At 47.8% G+C, this 21,484-nt stretch overlaps 1 protein-coding gene across 2 annotated transcripts in view; it reads right to left on the bottom strand.

The window, feature by feature from the left end:
* The window catches only part of ARK2C (arkadia (RNF111) C-terminal like ring finger ubiquitin ligase 2C), a 109,584-nt gene extending 105,409 nt beyond the window's left edge, over positions 1-4,175 (bottom strand). The window contains exons 1-2 of one of the 2 annotated variants that reach the window (XR_003677320.1): positions 4,068-4,152; positions 860-2,573 (exon numbers count right to left, since the gene is read on the bottom strand). Coding sequence is in view for 1 of the 2 variants with exons in the window: in XM_024132337.2 (XP_023988105.1) it covers positions 4,068-4,128 (61 nt within the window). In the remaining variant the exon portion in view is untranslated. Of the gene's footprint in view, positions 1-859; positions 2,574-4,067 lie in introns of those variants that run through there. The other variant, XM_024132337.2, reaches the window with a different exon arrangement.
* Between the last annotated feature and the right edge of the window lie 17,309 nt (positions 4,176-21,484).

Here is a 21,484-nt window from a genome sequence, read left to right as displayed (position 1 = left end):
CGGCTGTAATCAGCTTTAACTGGCTCACAGCCTGCAGAGGGCACAGACCCTCTTATTCCTACAGTAACAGGTCAGGCTGCTGGTCCTGGGATGAATGTGGGAGTGGTCTGAGTTGGTTTCTGTTTCAAACATCTTCCTTATGCAGGATCTCAATGCAAAACTTGTATCACAGGTCCCAACAATTTAAATATGCACACAGAAGAGGGTACGTTAAAATTCCAGATCATGGCTTCAACTGCATGTAACATGTCACCCCCAGCATGACTTATAAGGACAGTAAATCAATAAAACAGTAAAAAGAAAAGTTAAAACACAACTGAAAATGGGTTTTTCAGGCGAGTCTGAAATGCTACAAGATTGCTAGTTAAGAACAGTATCCCTTTTCTCAACCTAAGTGTTACAGCCCCATCTCTTCACCAGCATCAAAAACTGAGTGCCCATGTAACTTGGAAACTGAGATGAAATGTGGAGGCTATTGGGTGGGTACACAGGTAGCCAAAGATAGGAGTTCCTTCTATGCAGCAGAGCTATTTTGGTGTGACAGGACAACTGACCCACCCCCGCATTGCCCCAGACATCTACCCTAGAAAGATATGGACTAGATGAAATTAAAGTCACCATATCTGTACCACAAAACAAAACAAAACAAAAAAGTTAAAAAAAAAATCCAGAAAAGGCATTCACTCAAATCTTACAATGGGAGGTGGGAGTGGTGGGTGGGTGGGTGAGAGTGGGGATAGAAAAGCAAGGGGGAAAATCTAAACAGCAGGATACAACAATAAATGGGAAAACAGCAAGAGAAAAAGCACACTAGGTTAATATAGGAAACTAGTTCTTTATTGAGAGATTGTATATTAGTATTAGTGGATTCTGTGTGTAACAATGTCGTCATGCACACGATACAAAAAAAAAAAAAAGGCTGGGCCCACCATGCTTCGGAAGGGCAACAGAACAAAAGCAGCGTACAATGAGCAGATGGCCCGGGCTACACGAGCACAGTACGTTTCAGCAGGGTAACATCTCTAACCGAGCGCTGTACATTGTCAACTGGGGGATGTAAAAAAATACAGATCATGCTTTAGTTTTAGTACAAGAAAAGGTGAAAAAGATACACAACCGAAAGGATATTTGATACAGAAAAAATTACCCACAAAATAAGAACAGGAAGTAATTCAGCACAGCAGAACACGCTATCCCTGTTTAATGGAAAACCATTTTGCTGGGGATCCTTTTTCTTTTCTTTTCTTTTTTTCTCTTCTCTTTCTTTTCAGATTGCCAAATGGCAATCTGGGGAGGCCCCTTGGGACTTTATTTTGGAAGGGCCCTTGAAGTAGGGGCCTTATTCTTTATTGCTGCTGTTTTGTTTCAGTTTTCAAGCAGGTCTGGCTAGTGAGGCAGCAGAAGGGAGCCGGCTGTTAAAGGGGCAGCTCTGAGGGCCAGGGCGGATGTCCAAAGATGCTCTTGACATTGTACAATTAAACAATTAAGACACTATGGCTATGGCTCCCCCTTAAGTCAAGGACCTTGCTACACCAAATTTTCAGAGTAGCAGCAACTGTCATTTCATCAAAATTTTTCATATCTATATTTATTATTTTTTGCCTCTGACTAAATGTAATCTCTTCACTTATGCCTGGGTGCTACCAGGAAGCTAGCTGATGGCCACCCAGGTAAGTGGGAAATGGGGTGCTACAGCCTCCAAGCCAAGGCAAAAGGAATCCACTTAACAGGGATTTACAGTGCAATGTACTCGGCTAAACAAGATGAGATACAAAAATGGTTATTTCTCTACATCTATTCTGAAATGGCCTACATCCTATACTACTACAATGGAAACTAAAAGGAACAGATTTAAGCTGGCAAGCTATCTAATAGTTTTACAAGAAGATTGTGGTTTAGGACCTTGTTGAGTTAAGCATTAGTATCCTCTATCGGAAGGTCATGAATTCTTATCACATTGTGCTAAATTTTACTCACAGCCCAATTAACCCTCAGCCCTTGAATTTCCTATGGGCGTGTTTGCCATGAAAGTAAACTTTGACTGACTGGCAGAATTTGTTTTCTTGGGTGTTTTTTTTTTTTTTGAAGGGGGGTGTATTAAAAATAAAATTTAAAGGCAGCTGAGCAATTTGAATTTCAAAACATGGAATCAGCATCCTGCAATGGTATTTAGAGATTGGTGGTATTAATGAGGATGATAATGATTTAATCAGGATAATTATACTTTCAGGCTCAACATCCTTCTTAATCATTTTTGAATTTCTGCCTAGTGTAATGTTCCACACCCGTTTTAAGAGGAAATGCCAAGTAATAAGATATAATTGTGTATTGGGGGAGGGGTTGGCATTTCAAGGGAGATCTCACCCAGCACCCCCCATTCCTATCCTTCACACACCCACTCCACCACCACCCCCCACTGCTAGGCTGGCCTGAGATAGGGGATACTGCCGCTTAAATAGCAATGCCTTCCTCAGATGGAGACAGGAGATGGTTAAGAGGGGTGTCACAATACAGCTAAATGCGGAGGCAGAAGGGTCACAGCGCACACAGCAGCGAGTTGACCATTCACTGAGCTACACAATGAAGAAAAAAAAAGATTTGATAAATGCAGAATGTCATCATTCTATCATCACACGAAAAAACTGTGGTTCAAACAGGCCTAAGGGGGCCAACCTTGCCTTTTAGGTTCCGGGGAGAGGCTGGGTCTGGGGACAGCTGGGCTGAAAGAAGGAGGGCTGGGCTTTCATTCTCTTGCCCAGTCGGGCCCCTGGGGCGCACTAAAGCGCCGGCTTGCGACGCCACCCCCCACTCTGACTTGGTGGAGCAGCCCTGGCCGCAAAGGGAAGACATCATTCTGAGCTTGAGGGAGGGGGAGTGGGGGAGGGCCTCAGCCAGCAGGGATTTAAGCAGACGTGGAGTGGGAGAGGATAGCAGAAACATTTCCAAGAAGAGAAATGTGAGTCCAGAGGCAGAGTACAAAAAGAAAAAAATAATAATAATGAATCTAAATGCATCTCGGATTTGCTTTGGGAGGTGGGAGTTTCTGATTAAAAGAAAATGGAAGAAATGTGAAGGGAGGAGAAGAGGGGAAAATCAAGCTATTGTTGTAGCAGAATGTAAGGGAAAGGGGATGTGGGGCAGGGGACCTTGCAAACACACCCCATATATCACAGTTAAAAACAAAGCCGGCGCCGGCCCGCTGCTTTGTCAACGCCTGCCCGGGGCAAAGGCCTGGCTTGGGGGCAGCGTCCCACCTCATCCTCACACACAGCGCAACAGCCAAGGGCCGGCACCCCGCTCCGGCCCGGCCCAGGGGTGCACAGCAGTGCACGTCTGACTCTCCGAGGCGCGCACACACTTGCACACACTCGCAAACACACACACACACACAAGCATCTTGAACCCATAAATGCAACTGTCATACAAAGACCATGGGGTGGGAGGGGTAGCACAAGGGCGATACACAAAAAGGGTTAAAGGGGAGGAAAAGATGGGACGGGAAATCGTGCAAGTGCCCACGAGAATGCGGGGGCTGGGGCATGGCATAGGGCAGATGGGAGATGCAGATGCCAGGTCCCAGCTAACCAGCCATCGGTATCAACGACCAAATGATGGAGAAACACAAACAAAAATGACACGAAACACACACACACCTCAAAAAAAAAAAATCACAGGAAGCCAAGTACGCTTACACACACAAACACGCGCGCGCGCACACACGCAGTCCTGTATCTCTCTCCGTCCTTCGATCACACAGGGCTAGGTATTGGGGGAAGGGGCTATGATTTGGGGGAACCGCGTCCGCCGCAAAGAATAAATAGTGGGGCTGGGAAGGGAGGGAGGGAGGGACTCAAATCGCCAAATCCTAACTTCACTGCAAAAGCTCCCACGAGGGCAGCCACCTCCACACTGGGGGTCCCCCCAAAAGGGAGAGGGGAGAAGCCACCGCTCGCCCCGCGTCCTCGCGGGTGTGCCCTGAGCCCTCCGCCGCCCTCGGCGCCCGCCCCCACCCCGCTGCCCGCGGCGATCCACGCTCCGAAGCGGACCCCGAAAGGAAAAAGCGATACCTCTGTTTCGCACAGAGCCAAACACTGGAAGCACGAAATAGCCGACGTGGACCAGGACCATCCTGGCTCCTCGCGCGGCGGCGGCGGCGGCGGCGGCTGCGCGCGGGCCCTTTGTGGCGCGGCTCCGGGGCGCGGGCGCGGGCGGCGGCGGGGCTGCGGGAGCCGCCGGGGCGGGAGGCGGAGCGCGGGGCGCGGGCGGCGGTGGGGCGGCGGCTGGCGGGGAGACAGATGGCCCATGGAAAGGCTCCCTTCCCGGCCCCTCTCGACATTCAAAGGCGCTGGGGCCGCAGCTGCCGCCACACAAAGGCGCGCGCAGCCAATGGGAGCGGAGCGCAGCGCGGCGCGGCCTCGCCGGAACCGCGGGGGACAGCGGGGACCGCGGGAGCGCGGGTGGCAGGGGGGAGGGAGGGGTGACGGCTGAGAGGGAGCGGGCGGCCAATCGCGGTGGCCCGTGGCCGGGCGCGGGAAGGGGGTCAGCCCTGCGGGGCGCCTGGAGCCCCGCGCGGGTCCCTGGTCGCCCGCAGGCCGGAACGCGCGCGCGTGGAGCGCCCAGCCCACAGACACGGGCGGCGTGCACACACCGAGAGCGACGTGCACCCAGACATGTGAAGGTGCCTTCGTGCGTCAGGAGAGACAGGCTCGAGCGCTCCAAGTGCACACGACCCGGAGGTCTTTGCACAGCGCTCCCGGGTCACTCGGGGACGTGCGCATGGAGGCTGGCCCACGTGCAGAGCCCGACTGCGGGCACAAGTGGAAATGGAAAGAGAGCAAGCGCGGCACACGGGACCCAGGCACTGCCACACAGACCTGCACACGCCGGAAGCCTTGTTAACCAAACACGTGTCAAGAACGCATTCCCAAAGACACACAGAGAGGACGCACAATGCAGATATGTACACTCCCAGGCTCCTTGCCTTCGCACCGCTTTGTTGCTTCTGCAGAGCACAAAGCTCACATTTATTTGCCGAATTGAAAACCACTCGTACATTGAGGTGTGTGCACACGGTCTATAGAGGCACGCTCACCCAGAAAACCATTCGACCACCATTCTCCCCACTCGGACACAGGCACAACCAGCCATGTGCACAGACACGCCCACTTCCACAGCCCACAGGCACATATATGACATCAGGGCTAGGAGGCTCCTCAGATTCACACGTGGAGGCACAGTCACAGTGTCTCGCGTGGCCTGTGACTGGCCTGCCAGGTACAAGCAAGACAGAAGCAAAGAGCCTTCACCCCGCAACCCAGTTGTCAGGTGGACGGCTGAAACCTAGTTCCTACACACTTAGCCCACCTGCTGTGAAAATCCCAGCACAACCCTCAGACCAGGCTCACAGTCCTCAGCAAGACCAGAGTCTGCTCGGCATCCACACGCAGAAAGACAGAGGACATTTCCTACACCGAGGCTTGTCTTCAGTGGCTCCTTTATTTAATGAGTCTGGGAAAACTAGATGGTAAAACTGCAGTATGTGGAGCTGGAAAAAATCGAATCAACCAAACCTACCTCCATTGTTGAGCTAAGGAAAAGGAGGCTCATTCAGTGAATACACCTTGTGTTGTGTTTGAGGCCCCAACGCTTGCAGCCCAGAGGGGCCTCAGAAATGGAAGAGATGGGTATCAGCGTAGGGTGCCGGGAAAGGGACAGCTAGGAGAAGCACCTAGCTGAGTAGGTGGGAGGTAGGGAGGGCAGTAGGAGGTGACTCCAGAAAAGTGACTTTTTTTTTTCTTTTTTTTTTTTTTTTTGCGGTGCGCGGGCCCTCTCACTGCTGTGGCCTCCCCCGTTGCGGAGCACAGGCTCCGGACGCGCAGGCTCAGCGGCCGTGGCTCACGGGCCCAGCCGCTCCGCGGCATGTGGGATCTTCCCAGGCCGGGGCACGAACCCGCGTCCCCTGCATCGGCAGGCGGACTCTCAACCACTGCGCCACCAGGGAAGCCCCCAGAAAAGTGACTTTTAAGTGCAACTTGAAGAATGAAGAATGGGAGAAGTGAGGTCAGGGGAAGAAGAAGACAGCAAAGGGAACACTGCAGATTGGCTTTGCCAAGACACCTACCATATTCCCAGTGAGCACAGCAGGGCAGGATCCCAGTGCACGCGCATCCCTCAGACCTCTTCCCCACCCCGAACACCTCTGCTGCCCTCAGAGAACTCAGGGATGAAGGCAACTGGCGGAACACACCAACAGTTCCAGGCCCCGCTTTTGACAATCTGTCAACCCACTCCTGCCCAGCTCTTTCCTTTCTTCACTGTCTATCGAATAAACATAATGCCACCACTAATGAAAAATTTTTTTAAATGAAAAGAACTTAAGAAACACCTAACTACTAGAGTTTTTTCCTGTTCTGTTTCAGGCTTTGCCAGTATGCTTATATATGGGTTTTGTCATCATAATCTGCATATTTTTTACCCTGCTTTTTAAACTTAAAGTTTTATCAGAAACATTTTCCCATCCTTCTACATAATTATCTTCCTAATTTTCATTTTAAATGTTTTCATAGTATTCCAACAAGTGAATGTACTGTGAAATTACTTAATCATACTCTGTTCTTGGGAACTTAATTTGCTCCCAGTTTTCCATTACTGCAAATCATACAATGAACTTTCTCATGCCTCTAGCTTGTTGCTTTTTTGGACTATAACTTCGAATAAACCTCTAGGATTGGCTGCCATTCTTAAATAGACAAGTATGGAAAACTTTATGTCGCCTGCCACACATTTTAAAAGCTTTATAAAACTCATTGTCAATGCTACCAGCAATATATAGTGTGCCAATTCCTCTGCAACCTGGCTAGCTTTGGGTGGGCATTCTTTTTTTTTCAACATTTATTTTTGGCTGCATCGGGTCTGAGTTGTGGCATGCGGGATCTTCATTGTAACATGCAGGATCTTTCCTTGCGGAGCGCAGGCTTCTCTGTCTCTCTAGTTGTGGAGTGCGGGTTTTCTCTCTCTAGTTGACGCGTGTGGGCTTAGTTGCCTTGCGGCATGTGGGATCTTAGTTCCCTGACCAGGGATCGAACCTGTGTCCCCTGCATTGGAAGGCGGATTCTCTACCACTGGACCGCCGGGGAAGTCCCTGGGTGGACATATTTTTTTTTTTTTTTAAATTTTTGAATTTTATTTTATTTATTTTTTATACAGCAAGACCTTATTAGTTATCTATTTTATACATATTAGTGTATATATGTCAATCCCAATCTCTCTGGGTGGGCATTCTTTATCTTACTTTATACCAGAGTAGCTCACAAAAGCTATGACTGCCCAATCTGACCTTGACAGCAGAGTAGTTTGGGTACACGCTCCAAAATCAGATTGCCTGGCTTCACGTTCTGGCTCTGCCACTTACTAGCTTGGATAAGTTATTTAACTTCTCCAGGCCTTAGTTTCAATAGCTGGTTTTCAATAGCTGGAAAATGAGCATGATTATAGCTACCTTCCTCATAGGATTGATGTGAGGACCAAGTAAGTTAATACTTGTAGAGAACATAGAATGGTGCCTAGCTCTTCAGCCCTTAGTTCTTTCCCCTTTACTTGTCCATCTCTCCTTGCCCACTACCTCTTGCCCTCCTGTTGTTATTTATGAGTGCCTAGTTAATGTGTTCAGTGGACATTGTACCATAACATGGAACATCCATCAGACAAAAGCAATCATCAAGGAACAGAACATCCCTATAACTAGGGAAATCCACCTACTAACCATACCCTTCATACCTGCATATTCACACATCAGAGAAACATAACAGGCAGATGCCAACATTCACCAATATACCAACATTCCCTCACAGGCCTACGCCTCCTGCTAAGAAGGAATCACTGTGCGTCAGGAAGACAAGCTTCATTTGTATGAAACCTACCATCTCTCAGCCTCAATGCACCCATCTGTCTAATATGGGTAATAATAACCTGCACTAAAGGTTTATTGTGAGGATCAAATGAGAAGATAGGTATGGATTCTGTAAATAATACAGAGAATTCTAGAAGCACAGATACAGTAGTGTCTCCAAGAATGAAACTTGATTATTGTCTTACCCATCTCCTTGTTATACAGATGAGGAAACTGAGGCTCAGAAATGGGCTTATGAACAAGGTCAGAACAATTCAAGGCTGAGTTACAAGCAGAATCCATTTTTCCCAGCATACAGCCTAGTACTGTCCTACTTCCCATTTTCTTCCCATTATGCTGGGATGACTGTTTTCACTCCCCCTCCCATTACATAAAGTCCACAGAAGTACAATAAAGCAGGTTCCTAAGAATAGAAAGATTTAGAGAAATATTTCATTCATTGTACTTTTTTCTTTCTATGTTCTTCCCACCCACTGCCAAAATCAATACCTAGAGCATGTTTGCAGGCTTAGCATGTAAGACTCAAGAAGAAATATTAAAAATGAAAGGTGAAGGTCAGTCTATAATTCCTGATCCAAAATGGAGAAACTTGACTCTATAAAGTAGAAATAGCAGTGTCACTTTGAACCTTGACCCACACTTTGATTCCTCACTCTCTTGTTTCCGCTCTGGCCACCTGCAGAAAGGGTTCTATAGAGCATCATGTTTCTGGAGCCCAGAAGCATCTGTTTCAAGAACTACTCCTTTGAAGCCCAATATCAGATCTGGGTTATGACCACCACTGCCGTTTAGTCAACAAATGAAAACAAATCCACCTCTTCAGTCACGTAGACTTCAAAAATTTTCCAAGACTGATGACCAGATTCCTGCTCTTCTCCAGGTTGTGTTGGCAACAGGTAGACGCAGCTTTCAAAATCTGTGCACAACAGCAGTGCCTCAATCAATGCACCCCCATGATTGGTGTCACAACAGCTCCTGTGCTGAACAAGGCAGGAGGTCTAGCTAGATGCAGCCTGCTGGGGACAGAGGCATGGCCCCAGGCACTGACAGTCACTGGCGGGGATCTGGGCATAAATACAAGAAAAGAAAGGGATCCAAGAGGGGCTTAACCAGGCATGACGGTGAGTCAGATGGAAGTCAGGGTGGGCTTAAGTACTCAAGGAATCCTTCAGGATAGAGCAGGGAAGGAGAGGACCCTAAAGTCTGGGTCCATTTCCAACAGGCTGAGAAAACTGGGGAGCCATTGAGTCAAGGAGGCAAAACAGGAACAAAAGCCAGAAGTAAATGCAGAAGAAGGAGCTGGAGATGGGGGAAGGGGAGGGAAAGAGAAGGGGAGAAAAAGGAGGAGGAGGAGATGGGGAGGGAAGGAAGAAGAAGAGAGGGAGGGGAAGGAAAGGGAAACGGACAGGAGGAGCTTGGGATGAGTGAGGCTGTAGGAGACAGCTCAGGGACTGGCTGAATGGGGAATAGGGCAGCGGGACAGATAGGACCAGTGGCGACTGAACCTGTCACTCCTGTGCTCCTTGCATACTCACTAAGTGCCAAGAGCATGTCTCAGCCCTCACACAGGTGGAGCCCACAGGAAACACAGCCAGGTACCCAGGGTCCACAACCCCCCTCTCCATTGTAACAGGGAAATTGTCTGAGCACCTGGCTGTCCAGGTTAAATGCTAAAGATCCCAGACCACCTGGCAGGGAGGTGGGGTCCTGTGACTCTACCCTGGGGAAAGGGATGGAAGCAGGGATGCCTTTCTTAGAAAACAGAGCTGACTTTGAGGATGCTAGGAAACAAACAAAAAAACAAACAAATAACTGATAGAAAGAATCAAGCATCTATCCTACCTTTTCTTCTATGAACTCCATTTCAAGATAATGAAAAATTGGATGAAGCAAGCTTCTCTTTATAGAAGTATTGACTAATAAATAAAGAAGTGATATAATGAGAGTACCATCTTAATGGAACAATAGTTCTAAACAATGACCATCAACAGCTGTTAAAATCACCAAAAGAGAGACTTGGGACATGATTTGCCTCCTGATAAAAGAACAGACCACCACTCATAAAGTAGTCCTTCCAGAAAATGGAACCTGAGCCTAATCAAACCTCTAGGTCTAATTTCCAATTGATATGAAGCACCGGAAACAGAGAAACATATTAAAAGATACTGTAAGTGTGAACTTAGCAAAATCCAGATCATGGAAACTCTATGGGACAAACATTGTGTTCAAAAAAGAAATTATAAAGGGAAAAAAGGAGATGGAGGGGGGCCCTATAGAGGCATAAGGGATATATCAACCAAATGCAACATTTAGACTTTCATGAGATGTGATGAACAAATAAGCTATAAAAATAATTGGGGGGCTTCCCTGGTGGCTCAGTGGTTGAGAGTCCGCCTGCCAATGCAGGGCACACGGGTTCGTGCCCCGGTCCGGGAAGATCCCACATGCCGCGGAGCGGCTGGGCCCGTGAGCCATGGCCGTTGAGCCTGCGCGTCTGGAGCCTGTGCTCCGCAAAGGAAGAGGCCACAACAGTGAGAGGCCCGCATACCGCAAAAAAAATAATAATAATTGAGGAAATGCAAACACTAGATAGGAGCGGCTGGGCCTGTGAGCCATGGCCGTTGAGCCTGCGCGTCTGGAGCCTGTGCTCCGCAAAGGAAGAGGCCACAACAGTGAGAGGCCCGCATACCGCAAAAAAAATAATAATAATTGAGGAAATGCAAACACTAGATACTAATGATATTAGGGAATTATTGGGTTTTTAGATGGAATCATGGTATTGTGGTTGTGTTTACACAACGAATCCTTATTTTCAGATGCTTTACAGATATATTAAATGATATGTCCCAGGGAGAGGGGTATAGATGAAACTAGATTGGCATTGAGTTGATAATTGTTGGAATTAGATGAAGGATACATGAGGGTTCATTATATTATTCTCTCTACTTTTGTTTATGTGATGGTTAATTTTATGTGACAACTTGACTGGGCTAAGGGATATCCAGTAGCTGGACATTATTTCTGGATGTATCTGTGAGGGTGCCTCTGGAAGAGATTAGCATTTGAATGGGTAGACTGAGTAAAGGAGATCACCCTCACCAATGTGGGTGGGCATCACCCAGTCCCCAGAGGGCCCCCATAGAACGAGAAGACAGATGAAGGGCGAATTTGCTCTCTGCTTAGCTGGGACATTCATCTTCTCCTGTCCTGGGACATCAGACATCGTGCTCTTGGTTCTCCGGCCTGTGGACTCAGACTGGGAGCCACACCATGGGCTCCCCTGGTCCTCAGGCCTTGGGGTTTGGGCTGGAACTACATCCACTGGCTTTCCTGGGCCTCCAGCTCACGGAGAGCAGACTGTGGGACCTTTCATTCTCCATGATTGTGTGAGCCAATCCCTTATTGAAAAATCTCCTTCTATATATCTACACCCTATTTGTTCCATTTCTCTGGAGAACCCTGACTAATACAGTTTATATTTGAATTTTTTTTTAAGTAAGAAATACACAAAAAGACAGCAGGCACACATCCTTCACTCTGCAGGCACACAAAAAGATGTTTCTTCGGGTTGGGCAAAGTAGAAAACGGTGCTTCTTCCTCATATGCGTCAGAGCCCTAGGCCAGGAGCTCGGGCTGAATTTCAGTTCACACACCTATGGCAGCTGTGGACAGTTTACCTACTTCACAACCATCGTATGAGAGAGAAATAAACTCCTGTCTTGTTTAAACCACTGTTTCTCTGGGTTGTGTTCACATCCAAACCTAATTCTAGCTGAAGGTAGAAGTGATTCATACGAGAGGCACCGAAAATACTGCAGGGGTTCAGATGAGGAGAGAGGTATCTAGTCAGGTGGATGGGCTAGCTATTGCTACGATAATATTACATGATAAATACGTATAAAATTGCAGTGGCGGACAACAATATGCGTTTATTCTCACATACGTGCGGGCTGGCTGGGGATCGGCCTCACTGGCCAGCTCTGCCTGTGCAACGAGGCAGCTGCAGCGATGCTGCTGGTCTGTGGGTTGCTGGGAGCTCTGTTCCACGTGTGTCTGTCTCATCCTGCCTCAGCCAGCCAGGACCTGGTCTTCTCCGGCAGTGGCAGGGGGAAACACAAAGCCTCTTAAGGTATACCAGCTATGAGAGCAGCTTACATGGAGGCCAGAGAAGCCAAGACACTGGGTTAGTTAAGGAAACAGCCAGAGGGTTTATTTGATAGGAACAGAGTCGCGGAGGGGGGTGTGCACACCTGGTGAAGAAATTAGGAGTTTAATTGGTAGGCAGCGGGGAACACTGGAGGTTTCTGAGCAGAGGTGTGAGCTAATCAGGAAGAGTAATCTGTGTACCAAATGAAGAGGTGTGGGTAGATTGGGACTGGGAAATCAGTTAGGGAGATAAATCATGGGGTGGGGTCGAAAGTCAGACTTCAGAATGGCACATTGATCCAGAAGTGTAAAGGAGGAACAGGGGACATGCCTGAAATTTTTAACCAGGAAAAAGAATGTTCTATAGGCACTCCCTCCTTTATGAGGATGTAAGATTCCAAAGGTGGTTCCAAAGCCCAATTGTTCCTAAATCCAAAGTGATGCCATTCAAGGAATCTCATATACTCATCTCTGAAAAGTTCCGCTTGACTCTCATTCCCTTTGTAATTATCTGATTCTAACTCTTACTAACTGTTCCACATTTTCTCCAAGTTTGCTCTTATTTGCATGAGGCAGTCATATATATTCATAAATCAACTCAAATGTAAGGACGACCACAGCAAACATGCCTCAGATTGAGGAATATTACAATGGTGCTGCAGAATGCTAGGTGCCCCCATTGTCTGTGTGACTACATTCTGACCAGTGAGATATAAGCAGAAGTTCATGTATGATTTCCAGAAGGTGTTAAGGCGAGGAGGTGTGCCTTTCTCCTCTCCTTTATTATTTGCACTAACTGGAAGATGATGTAAGGGCAGGAGCTGGAGCAGCCATGTAAGACCATAAAGTGGAAAGTACATAGCGAATCTCATGCAGATGGTGTAGAAGCAAGTTTGAAAGAGCCTGGACACTAGATTGTTTCATAAACCCACCCTACCAGCTCCAGATGGCCTCTCTGTGACTTCTTTAAAATAGGAAAGAATCAAATTTCTATATCATTGAAGCCATTGTTATTTTGCAACTTTCCCTCACTTCCTCCCACATGCAGCCAGGTGTAAAATCACCACATGACCAGTGATTCCTGTCTACATGGGTACAGACAGAGGTGAGATGTTTCTCCTGGGATGCAAGAATCTGTTCAGGCTTCTGGACACGTGTAAGCTCTAAGTTCCTAAGTAGAGGCACTACTTCCATGCACGTCAAGATGCAGAGAAGAAGGGAAGGAAATGTCCAACGTAGTCAACGAACGTTAGGGCAGATGGAGCAAACTGAGTGTGAGGGGATGAAAGATTTAGCCTGCCCTTGAGGCAACGGGGGTGTTAGGACTTTTCTTAGTTCCTTGGTTTCCTCATTCTCCCTCCGCAGTGTCCACCTTGGTTGGTGGGGTGGGCGAAGGGTGGAAATCCATGTAGCGGGTGGAGGCCAGTCCCTAGAGTCGCCATCCGTAGGGGCTGCTTCTTACACTTCAGTGTGGGTAAGAATCATATGGAGATGTCTTAAAAGGTAGATACCCAGGTCCCAGTCCCTGAGATTCTCAGGAGGTCCCAGGGCCGGGCCCAGGAAACTGCATTTTAGCCAGCCCCACACCCCCTTCCCTGGTAAATCTCCTGCAGATGGTGAGGGGGCATTTTGGAAAAATCCAGACGCGAGACCTAGACCACCCGCCCCCGAGGGCTGGCCTGCGCTGTGTCTGCTTTGCTCTCCTCCGTGTGCCCAGCAGCCAGCGCTCTGCGGGCACCAGGGGCTGCTCCATTGCTGTTGACAGTGGGGAACCACGAAGTGATCTTGGGCAAGAGAGTGACTTTAAAATCACTTCCGCTTCTCCTGACTCTGCCTCTCTGAGCCTGCTTCGAGAGAACAAAAGAAATTTTTAATCCAACCGGAATTGAGGATTTTCTTTTTTAAAAGAATCAGACTCTCAGGCCAGCATTTTGATCTTCAACCTACTTTCTACTTTGCAGCCATTGTGTGATCGGCCCATAAGGAACTCTGGTTAGAATGAGGCGGTCCAGCCTTTAAGAGACTGGAAGCAGGGCTGCGGAGGTGAGGCGGAGCTGGGGGCCTGAGGCCTCCCACTTGCACAGCCTGCCTTCTCTGTCCTCACAACTTCTCACACTCGCTCCTCTTCCCTCCCTGCAAAGGACGGGGTGGCTCAGCTTGTCCTCATTTCACGGCTGAGGACACTGAGGCTCCCAGAGGCCAGGTCGCTTTATCCAGGTCAAGGGCACAGTATTCACACCCAGGTGTGCCGCCTACCCCTGCTGCTCCCCTCCACCATGGGATATGCTGCTCTAGTTGTCATCATGTCACTCTTGGTCCCAACCCCAAGAAGCCAGGCTGGCCCTACACCTCACTAGAGGCATTGGCCTCCCTTTTCAGAGGGACTTCAGGAGCCCAGAATTCCCACCCATCCTCTCAACACTTCTCCCCACAGCTGGCACAGAACCTTAAAATGCCACCATCCCTCATTGCTTGGGCTTAAAGCATTGTCCCTGCTGAAAACCTTTCCTGCCTTGGAAAAAAAGCAGTAAATGTTCAAGTAAATATATGCACCAGCCCCCTCTGACCTTCAGCCTTCTAGAAGTTGAGTCTTCCCACAGCTCAGGAAGCACTGCTCAACCCTCCTTAGCATATCTACCGTGGGAGCTGAATTTCCCTCCAGACCCTTTGCCTCCCTGTCCCCTCTTCTGGGGCTCCTGTCCCCGCTTCTCTAGGTAGTCATACCCTCAGATTCCAGAGATGGACTTTCCTTTTGGCCTGGCAGAGAGGTGGATTTGAGGCCTTGGAGGCTGATCCTGGGGATGTGGAAGGCAGAGGGAAAGGTTTAGGGCAGGGGCCCAGCCTCTACCCCCTAACTGGGCCTGGAGGGAGGTGGGAAGAGGTCAGAGGCCAGCCAGACCTCCCGGGGCTGTCCCCCTGCAAGGCAGTTGTGGTCCAGGCTTCACCCCACATGTGTTCAAGTTGCATCATTAGGGCTAAATTGATGGTTGATTACCAATAATAACTGCTCCAAAGCAAAGCCAGATGGGGAGTGTTCAGATTGAATGAACAAGGAAATGAGCTGCCATCCACAGGGAGAAGGGCTTCGTGGGGGGCCTCGGATCAGGAACTCTCAGAACCAGGAGGGATGGTTTACAAAGTCCAATCCATCCACCAACTCAGAGGGAGACTCATTGTAGCATCACCCACGAGCGGTCACTCAGCCTTTGCAAGAATACTTCTAGTGACAAGGGACTCCCACTTCACATTTCTGTCCTTCTGGGTCCCATCTTCGCATCTGTACCTCGAGGGGTTCATTCAGATGCTCTGCAGAGTCCCTGCCTCCTCCAGCGCTCTCTGGCCCTCAGATTCTTGACCCCTTTTGGGTTTCTGACCCAAAGGACTTGCCCTTATGCCAGCTTATAGCAGTCGTGGCTGAAGGGAGAATCTGCAGTGTGGAGCCAGGGTCTGCAGCATATTCATCCTAGATGCCTCCAACTGACCATGAGACACCTGGACACTACCCCAGGTGACAGCACAAGGGACCCTCGGCCATTTCCTGGCAGGTCACAATCTGGCAGCCACACAATGTTCAGGGCAGCAGATGTGGGGGCTTTGGTGGGTGATTGTTTAGCCAGCAGAGCCTTGGCTGTGTTTGGTTTTTATTGCAAACCTCCTCACTCCACCACATAAGCTCACTCCCTATGGTCTTACTCCCTACCCAGCCTCACACGTCTCATTTCATTACCTGCCCCCCCCACCGCCACCGAAGGCGCTTGAATTTTCCATTCCTGGTCCATCTCTGCCAGGATAACCTCCTAGATAAACACCTCCCACAGCTGGCCCTCCCCTGCCCCCAGCATGAGGCTAAGCCCACCTTGGGTTATTATTTTGCATGTGTTCTTGAATCCCTTCCCTGCCCTGCTTCCTCTAGGCCCAGGCCTCTCTGTATCATTTTTATTTCTCTACCTAAATCAGTGCCTGGCACATAGTAGGCACTCAATAAATATTGAAAGAATAAATTGCTAGTTTATCTTCAGTTACCATGAGGCATAGCTTTTGTTACAAACTCACAGTTTGTGTCCCCCTAAAATTCATATGTGGAAACCCAACTCCCCCGCTTAGTGTGATGGTACTAGGAAGTGGAGCCTTTAAAATGTAATTATGATTAGATGATGTCATGAAGGTGGGGCCCTTGTGAATGGGATTTGTGCCCTTTAGAAGAGCTGCTAGAGAGCTTGCTTTTGCTCTCTACCACCATGAGGATACAAGGAGAAGATGACAGTGTGCAACCTGGAAGAAGGCCCTCACCAGAACTTGACTATGCCGGCATCCTGACCTCAGACTTCTAGCTTCCAGAACTCTGAGGAATAAATTTCTGTTGTTTACAAGCCACCTGGTCTATGGTACTATGTTATAGCAGCCCAAACTGACTAAGTTTTTTTCCAGGCACCAGAAGAATCTAAGACCAGAAACATGGTCTGTGAGTGTTAATAGTCAGGCTGCTTTTAACAGTAATGAGCAGAAAACCTTATTTATGGAGGCTCAAACTACGAGTTCATTTATTGTTTTTGTTTGTTTTTTAAATAAACTTATGTATTTATTTGTGGCTGAGTTTGGTTGTCGTTGCTACCTGCGGGCTTTCTCTAGTTGCGGTGAACAGGGGCTACTCTTAGTCGCGGTGCACGGGCTTCTCATTGCAGTGGCTTCTCTTGTTGCAGAGCACGGGCTCTAGGCTTGCAGGCTCAGTAGCTGTGGCTAGGAGGCTCTAGAGTGCAGGTTCAGTAGTTGTGGCGCACAGGCTTAGTTGCTCCGTGGCATGTGAGATCTTCCGGGACCAGGGCTCGAACCCATGTCCCCTGCATTGACAGGCGGGTTCTTAACCACTGCGCCACCAGGGAAGTCCCCATTTATTGTTGACTTGGCAAGTCCCCTGGTGGGAGTAAATGTGGTATCAGGATGGGTTCAGAGGCTCAACAATGTAATCAAGGTCCCATACTCTTTCTACCTGTGAGTCCACTAACCACAGTGTACAAGATTTACTTTTCTGGGTTCATTGCCTCATGGTTGTAAAATGGCTGCCTAGCTCAGGCATCATATCCTCACATGATAGAGTTCAAAACAAGAAGGAAAGGAAGGGGAGAAAGGCTTCATCTCTGGGTAACTCTTTTTTATCAAAAAGGAAAAATTTTCTCAGAAATTACACCACACACTACACCATCCCCTAGCCTAGCCCAGACACATACCCCATTGGCCAGAACTGGGTGGCATACCCACCCGTGGAAGTCAAGACACAGGGGAATGGGATTACTATGACTGGCATTGACCCCTCATGATCCACCCTTGGCATGACCCCAGCCATACCAAAGAATATTCTGTTAGGCAGGAAGAGAGGCTGCAGCTGTTGGGTGGACAACAGCAGTGTCCCATGAATTACACTGCAGACTCCAGAGCAAGAGCTGCCAATATATGGGAGGCTATCATCACCAGGAAGGGGTTATCCTAACAAGCAAGAGTCGGCCCCAGTTCTGAACAGAAGGAGCCTGGACCCCCAAAATGATCAGGCTTCAGAAGGCAAGCATTTGAATGAAGACCGGAAAGAGCAATGTCAGTGTCTTTCCAGTGTGCGGTCCATCCTCTCTGCCAACCACAGCATCCAACCATGTGGACCTGAAGGCAACTGTGCTGCCCACCCAGGCTATTGGGTTGGGCTGTCTTTGGCCACGCCTGGCTGGACTCTACCCCTCTCACAAAAGTAGTCACCAGTGGCCAGGGCCTCCCTCCCTCCCAGCTCTCTGTGAAGGAGCTGCAGGTCTGTGGGGCTCTGAGAGCCCTGGACGGGTTGGTGCTCTGTCTCTAGGGAACTTGTCTCCGCCTCCCAGCTGCGGCAATTTGAGAAGCAGCCCATGGGGGCCTGGCCTAACTGCCAGGTGACAGACAGATGAAGTCAGCAGGACTGAGGCTTCTAAAAGGATCTGATCACTTGGTAGGATAATTAGAACATAGTGAGAGAGAAGGAAAAAAAGCAGATTGAACACATACCCTGAAATTCACTCCCTTCCAAAATTCACTAAAACTAATAAAAAGATTTGTTTAAAGACATAAACCTACAAGGACAGGGAAGACAGAAAAAGAGATTTCAGCAAAAAATTTGAGAGGCTGGAAAGCAAATGGACAAATGGTAACTGGAATGGGCAGGCCTAAGGGAGCTGAATACAAAACAAATGGGGAAAAAACTGAGAAAGGATCCAATTCCACGGAAGAATTCTCAAAGGGCTCAAGAGCTGACCTCAGTGGTACCCTTGGAATTGGGAATAAGGGACTGACAAAAATTAGGAGATTTGAGAAGTGGCCAGATTCCCCAGGTCCCCTTCCCCACTCTACAGTGCTGGGGATCTACCCCCTTCTCCATCGTGACAGGGGGTCTGGATGTTTATTCTCTGAAGAAGATAAAGCAGAGTCTTTATCTCTGCTTTAGGGGAGTTTATTAATGTTCCCACACCTCCTCCCCCTCAAGTTCTCCTCCCCATATCAGCATCCACAACACTGGCAGCAGACCTTTACCCTCCAGACAGGAGATCAGAAGAGAAGTCTCCGGGCATCCAAGAGGAAAGATCTTCCCCCAACAAAGGGCTAACCAAGATCACCCCCACAATGAAGCTCAAAGTCAAAGAGCCCCATCCATCGTTCAGAGTTTCCAATCAGTATTTTGGTTCCTCCCTGCCCACCACTGCACTTAATCATAAGCAGACAACCAAAGGTTACTGAACTTCCCATTAAAACCTCCAGTAAGGAATATAGAGACCAAACAAACAGGAGGCAGCAGAAACTATGCAGGAAGAAGAAAAAAAGATTTTTAAAGATCATTAATATCCCCAGAGAAATAAGAGAAGATGCTGCATACCAAGAACAGAACGCTATTTTTTAAAGAATATTTAGAGAACATAAAAAGAGTTCTTGGAAACCAAAAACATGAGAGCAGACACGTGAAACTCAGTAGAAAGTTTGGAAGATCAACTTGAGGAAATCTCCCAGAAAGGAGAACAGAGACACAAAAAAACCCTGGAACTCCAGCGTCAGCATAATAGGGGAGGGAGAGAGGGAAAGAGATGGAGACAAAGAGACAGAGAACACAGAGAAAATAGAGATAATGAAATCATTCTCAAAATAATTCAAGAGTATTTTCCTATCCAGAAGAACATGAGTTACAGAGTTATTGTAAAAATGGGTCCTTCAGGGTCTTCACCTCTGACCTGTGCCAGGCTTCAAGGAGAATTTCACAGCATTTCTCAGTAAGTGGTAAGGAATAGTCTTTACTGGGAAAGAGAAAGCCACAAGCCGAGGGTCTGTAAGAAGAGACAGGGAGACAAGGGGTGGCAATCCCTGAATCTCCCATTATTTCACAGGGAGGTTTGTTGGGGCCATGGTGCTGCTTGGATGCAGTGTGGGTCTGGTTCCAGTGGAGGGACCCCATCCTCACTGTGGGTCTCCCTTGACAAGACTGCTTTCCTAAAGTTGCCTACAAAAGGGAGACCCAAAGTGAAAAAGCTTTTAGGGAAAGGTTTTTTTAAAAAGGGTGATGGAAAGGGTAGTGAGGTGTGTGATCAGCTTGTGGATATTCTTCTGATTGGTTGGTGGTGAGGTAACCAGGAGTCAACATCATCATCCTTCTGGTTCCATCTTGTCTGGGGTTTATGTGCTTGTGTTCAACATATAGTTAACTTCTTCTACCTGGTAGGGGTTTCAGTATCTACAAAACAGCTCAAAGGACGTGGCTCAGAATATTATCTATAGCCTTTGAGGAGGAACTAAAGGTCCTTGACTTTGTCTAATGGCTAAACTATTATTATTTTGTCTTGCTTGACTTTTCCTTTGTTTCTGCATTTTCTCACTTCTCTGATTAAATTTATTCTTTGGAACTTGAGGAAGGCTTAGGATGCTAAAGTTTTTCTACAGACAAGAAGCAGGTGGAAGACATGAGAGTGGAGTGTGGGTGTCTGTCCCGGGAAGGTCCCTAGGGTCTTGTGTAGTTACAGCTATGCTTAGACATAGCTCCTCCTACCAGGAGATAGGGATCCTGGAGCCAAGGTGGCTTATGTCTAGGCAACCCAGAGTAGGTTCCAGGATCTTTTAAATCATTCTGCACCATGAAGACTGAATAGCCCACTGAGCTGCCAGCATAGCAGCTGAAAACAGTCCCACTCTAATGCATGACAATAGGAATTTTCAGAACGCTGAGGATAAGGAGAAAGTCCTGCAAACTTCCAAGAAGAAAAGCACTGGTCACATATGAGGGGTCAGTGATCTCAAAGGATTTGAACCTCTCAGCGTCCAAACTGGCAGAGAAGACAATGAAGGAAGCCCCTCAACATTCTAAAGGAACATGATTTCCACCCCAGAATTCGATACCTAGACAAATTATTAAGCAGGTGGGAGAGTGATATTTTTCAGCCATGCAGTCTCCAGAAAGCACCACTCCAAACTCTTTCTCAAGAAGCTACTAGAACTTGTTCACCACTAAAACCAAGAAAGAGGGACACGGGAAACAGGAGATCCAACCAACAGCCAAAGGAATTTCCTGGAGGATAGTGGAGGGAGACCCTGGAGAGCAGTCAGTCCAGACTGGAGCAGTAGTTATCAAGCCCTTTGCTGCTATACCACATAGTTCCCCTGATGATGTGCTTTATGAAAGCAAGGGAGTAAACCAAAGAAGAGAAAGCCGTGAGATGCAGGACATATAAGCACACACACACTCCAACTCAAGAGGAAAGCAAAGGAAATTTTAAGGATGACAGCAAAAGAAAGTCCCAGGATGACAACTGGATGGCAGGCCTAGAGGACAGCAAGTCTAGCCTGCATAAAAATGAAAGTCTCCAGGAGGGACAACTCCAGGAAAAAAAAAATTGGAAAATATAGATTACCTCCTACGATTGACCTTATGGAAAAGTGTACATTGGAGGAATATGCAATGGGTATTAAAAAAGTTAAACAAATAAAAGCAACAAAGCAATTATTAATTTTGGGGGAAAACAAAAGTAAAAAAATAAGAGAAACAATAACATGCATTATAATGCTCAGCTGTGAATAATTTTTACATGGGCATAATAACAGAGTCTCTGAATGTTGTTTCAAGAAAAAATGTAAAATAACCATATTGGGAGGATGAAGAAGGGAAGGAGAGAGGATACTGGTGTAAGAGCATTAACCGTCATCTGTCATGATAAGAAATCAGTTGCATATAGTCAGAAGCAGCCGCATAGCACAGGGAGATAAGCTCAGTGCTTTGTGACCACCTAGAGGGGTGGGATAGGGAGGGTGGGAGGGAGGGAGATGCAAGAGGGAGGAGATATGGGGATATATGTATATGTATAGCTGATTCACTTTGTTATAAAGCAGAAACTAACACACCATTGTAAAGCAATTATACTCCAATAAAGATGTTAAAAAAGA

This window comes from Physeter macrocephalus, chromosome 19 (genome assembly GCF_002837175.3).
Source record: "Physeter macrocephalus isolate SW-GA chromosome 19, ASM283717v5, whole genome shotgun sequence".
Taxonomy (NCBI): domain Eukaryota; kingdom Metazoa; phylum Chordata; class Mammalia; order Artiodactyla; family Physeteridae; genus Physeter; species Physeter macrocephalus.
The sequence above is the reverse complement of the archived record's forward strand: the minus strand, read 5'-3'. Positions and strand labels throughout refer to the sequence as shown.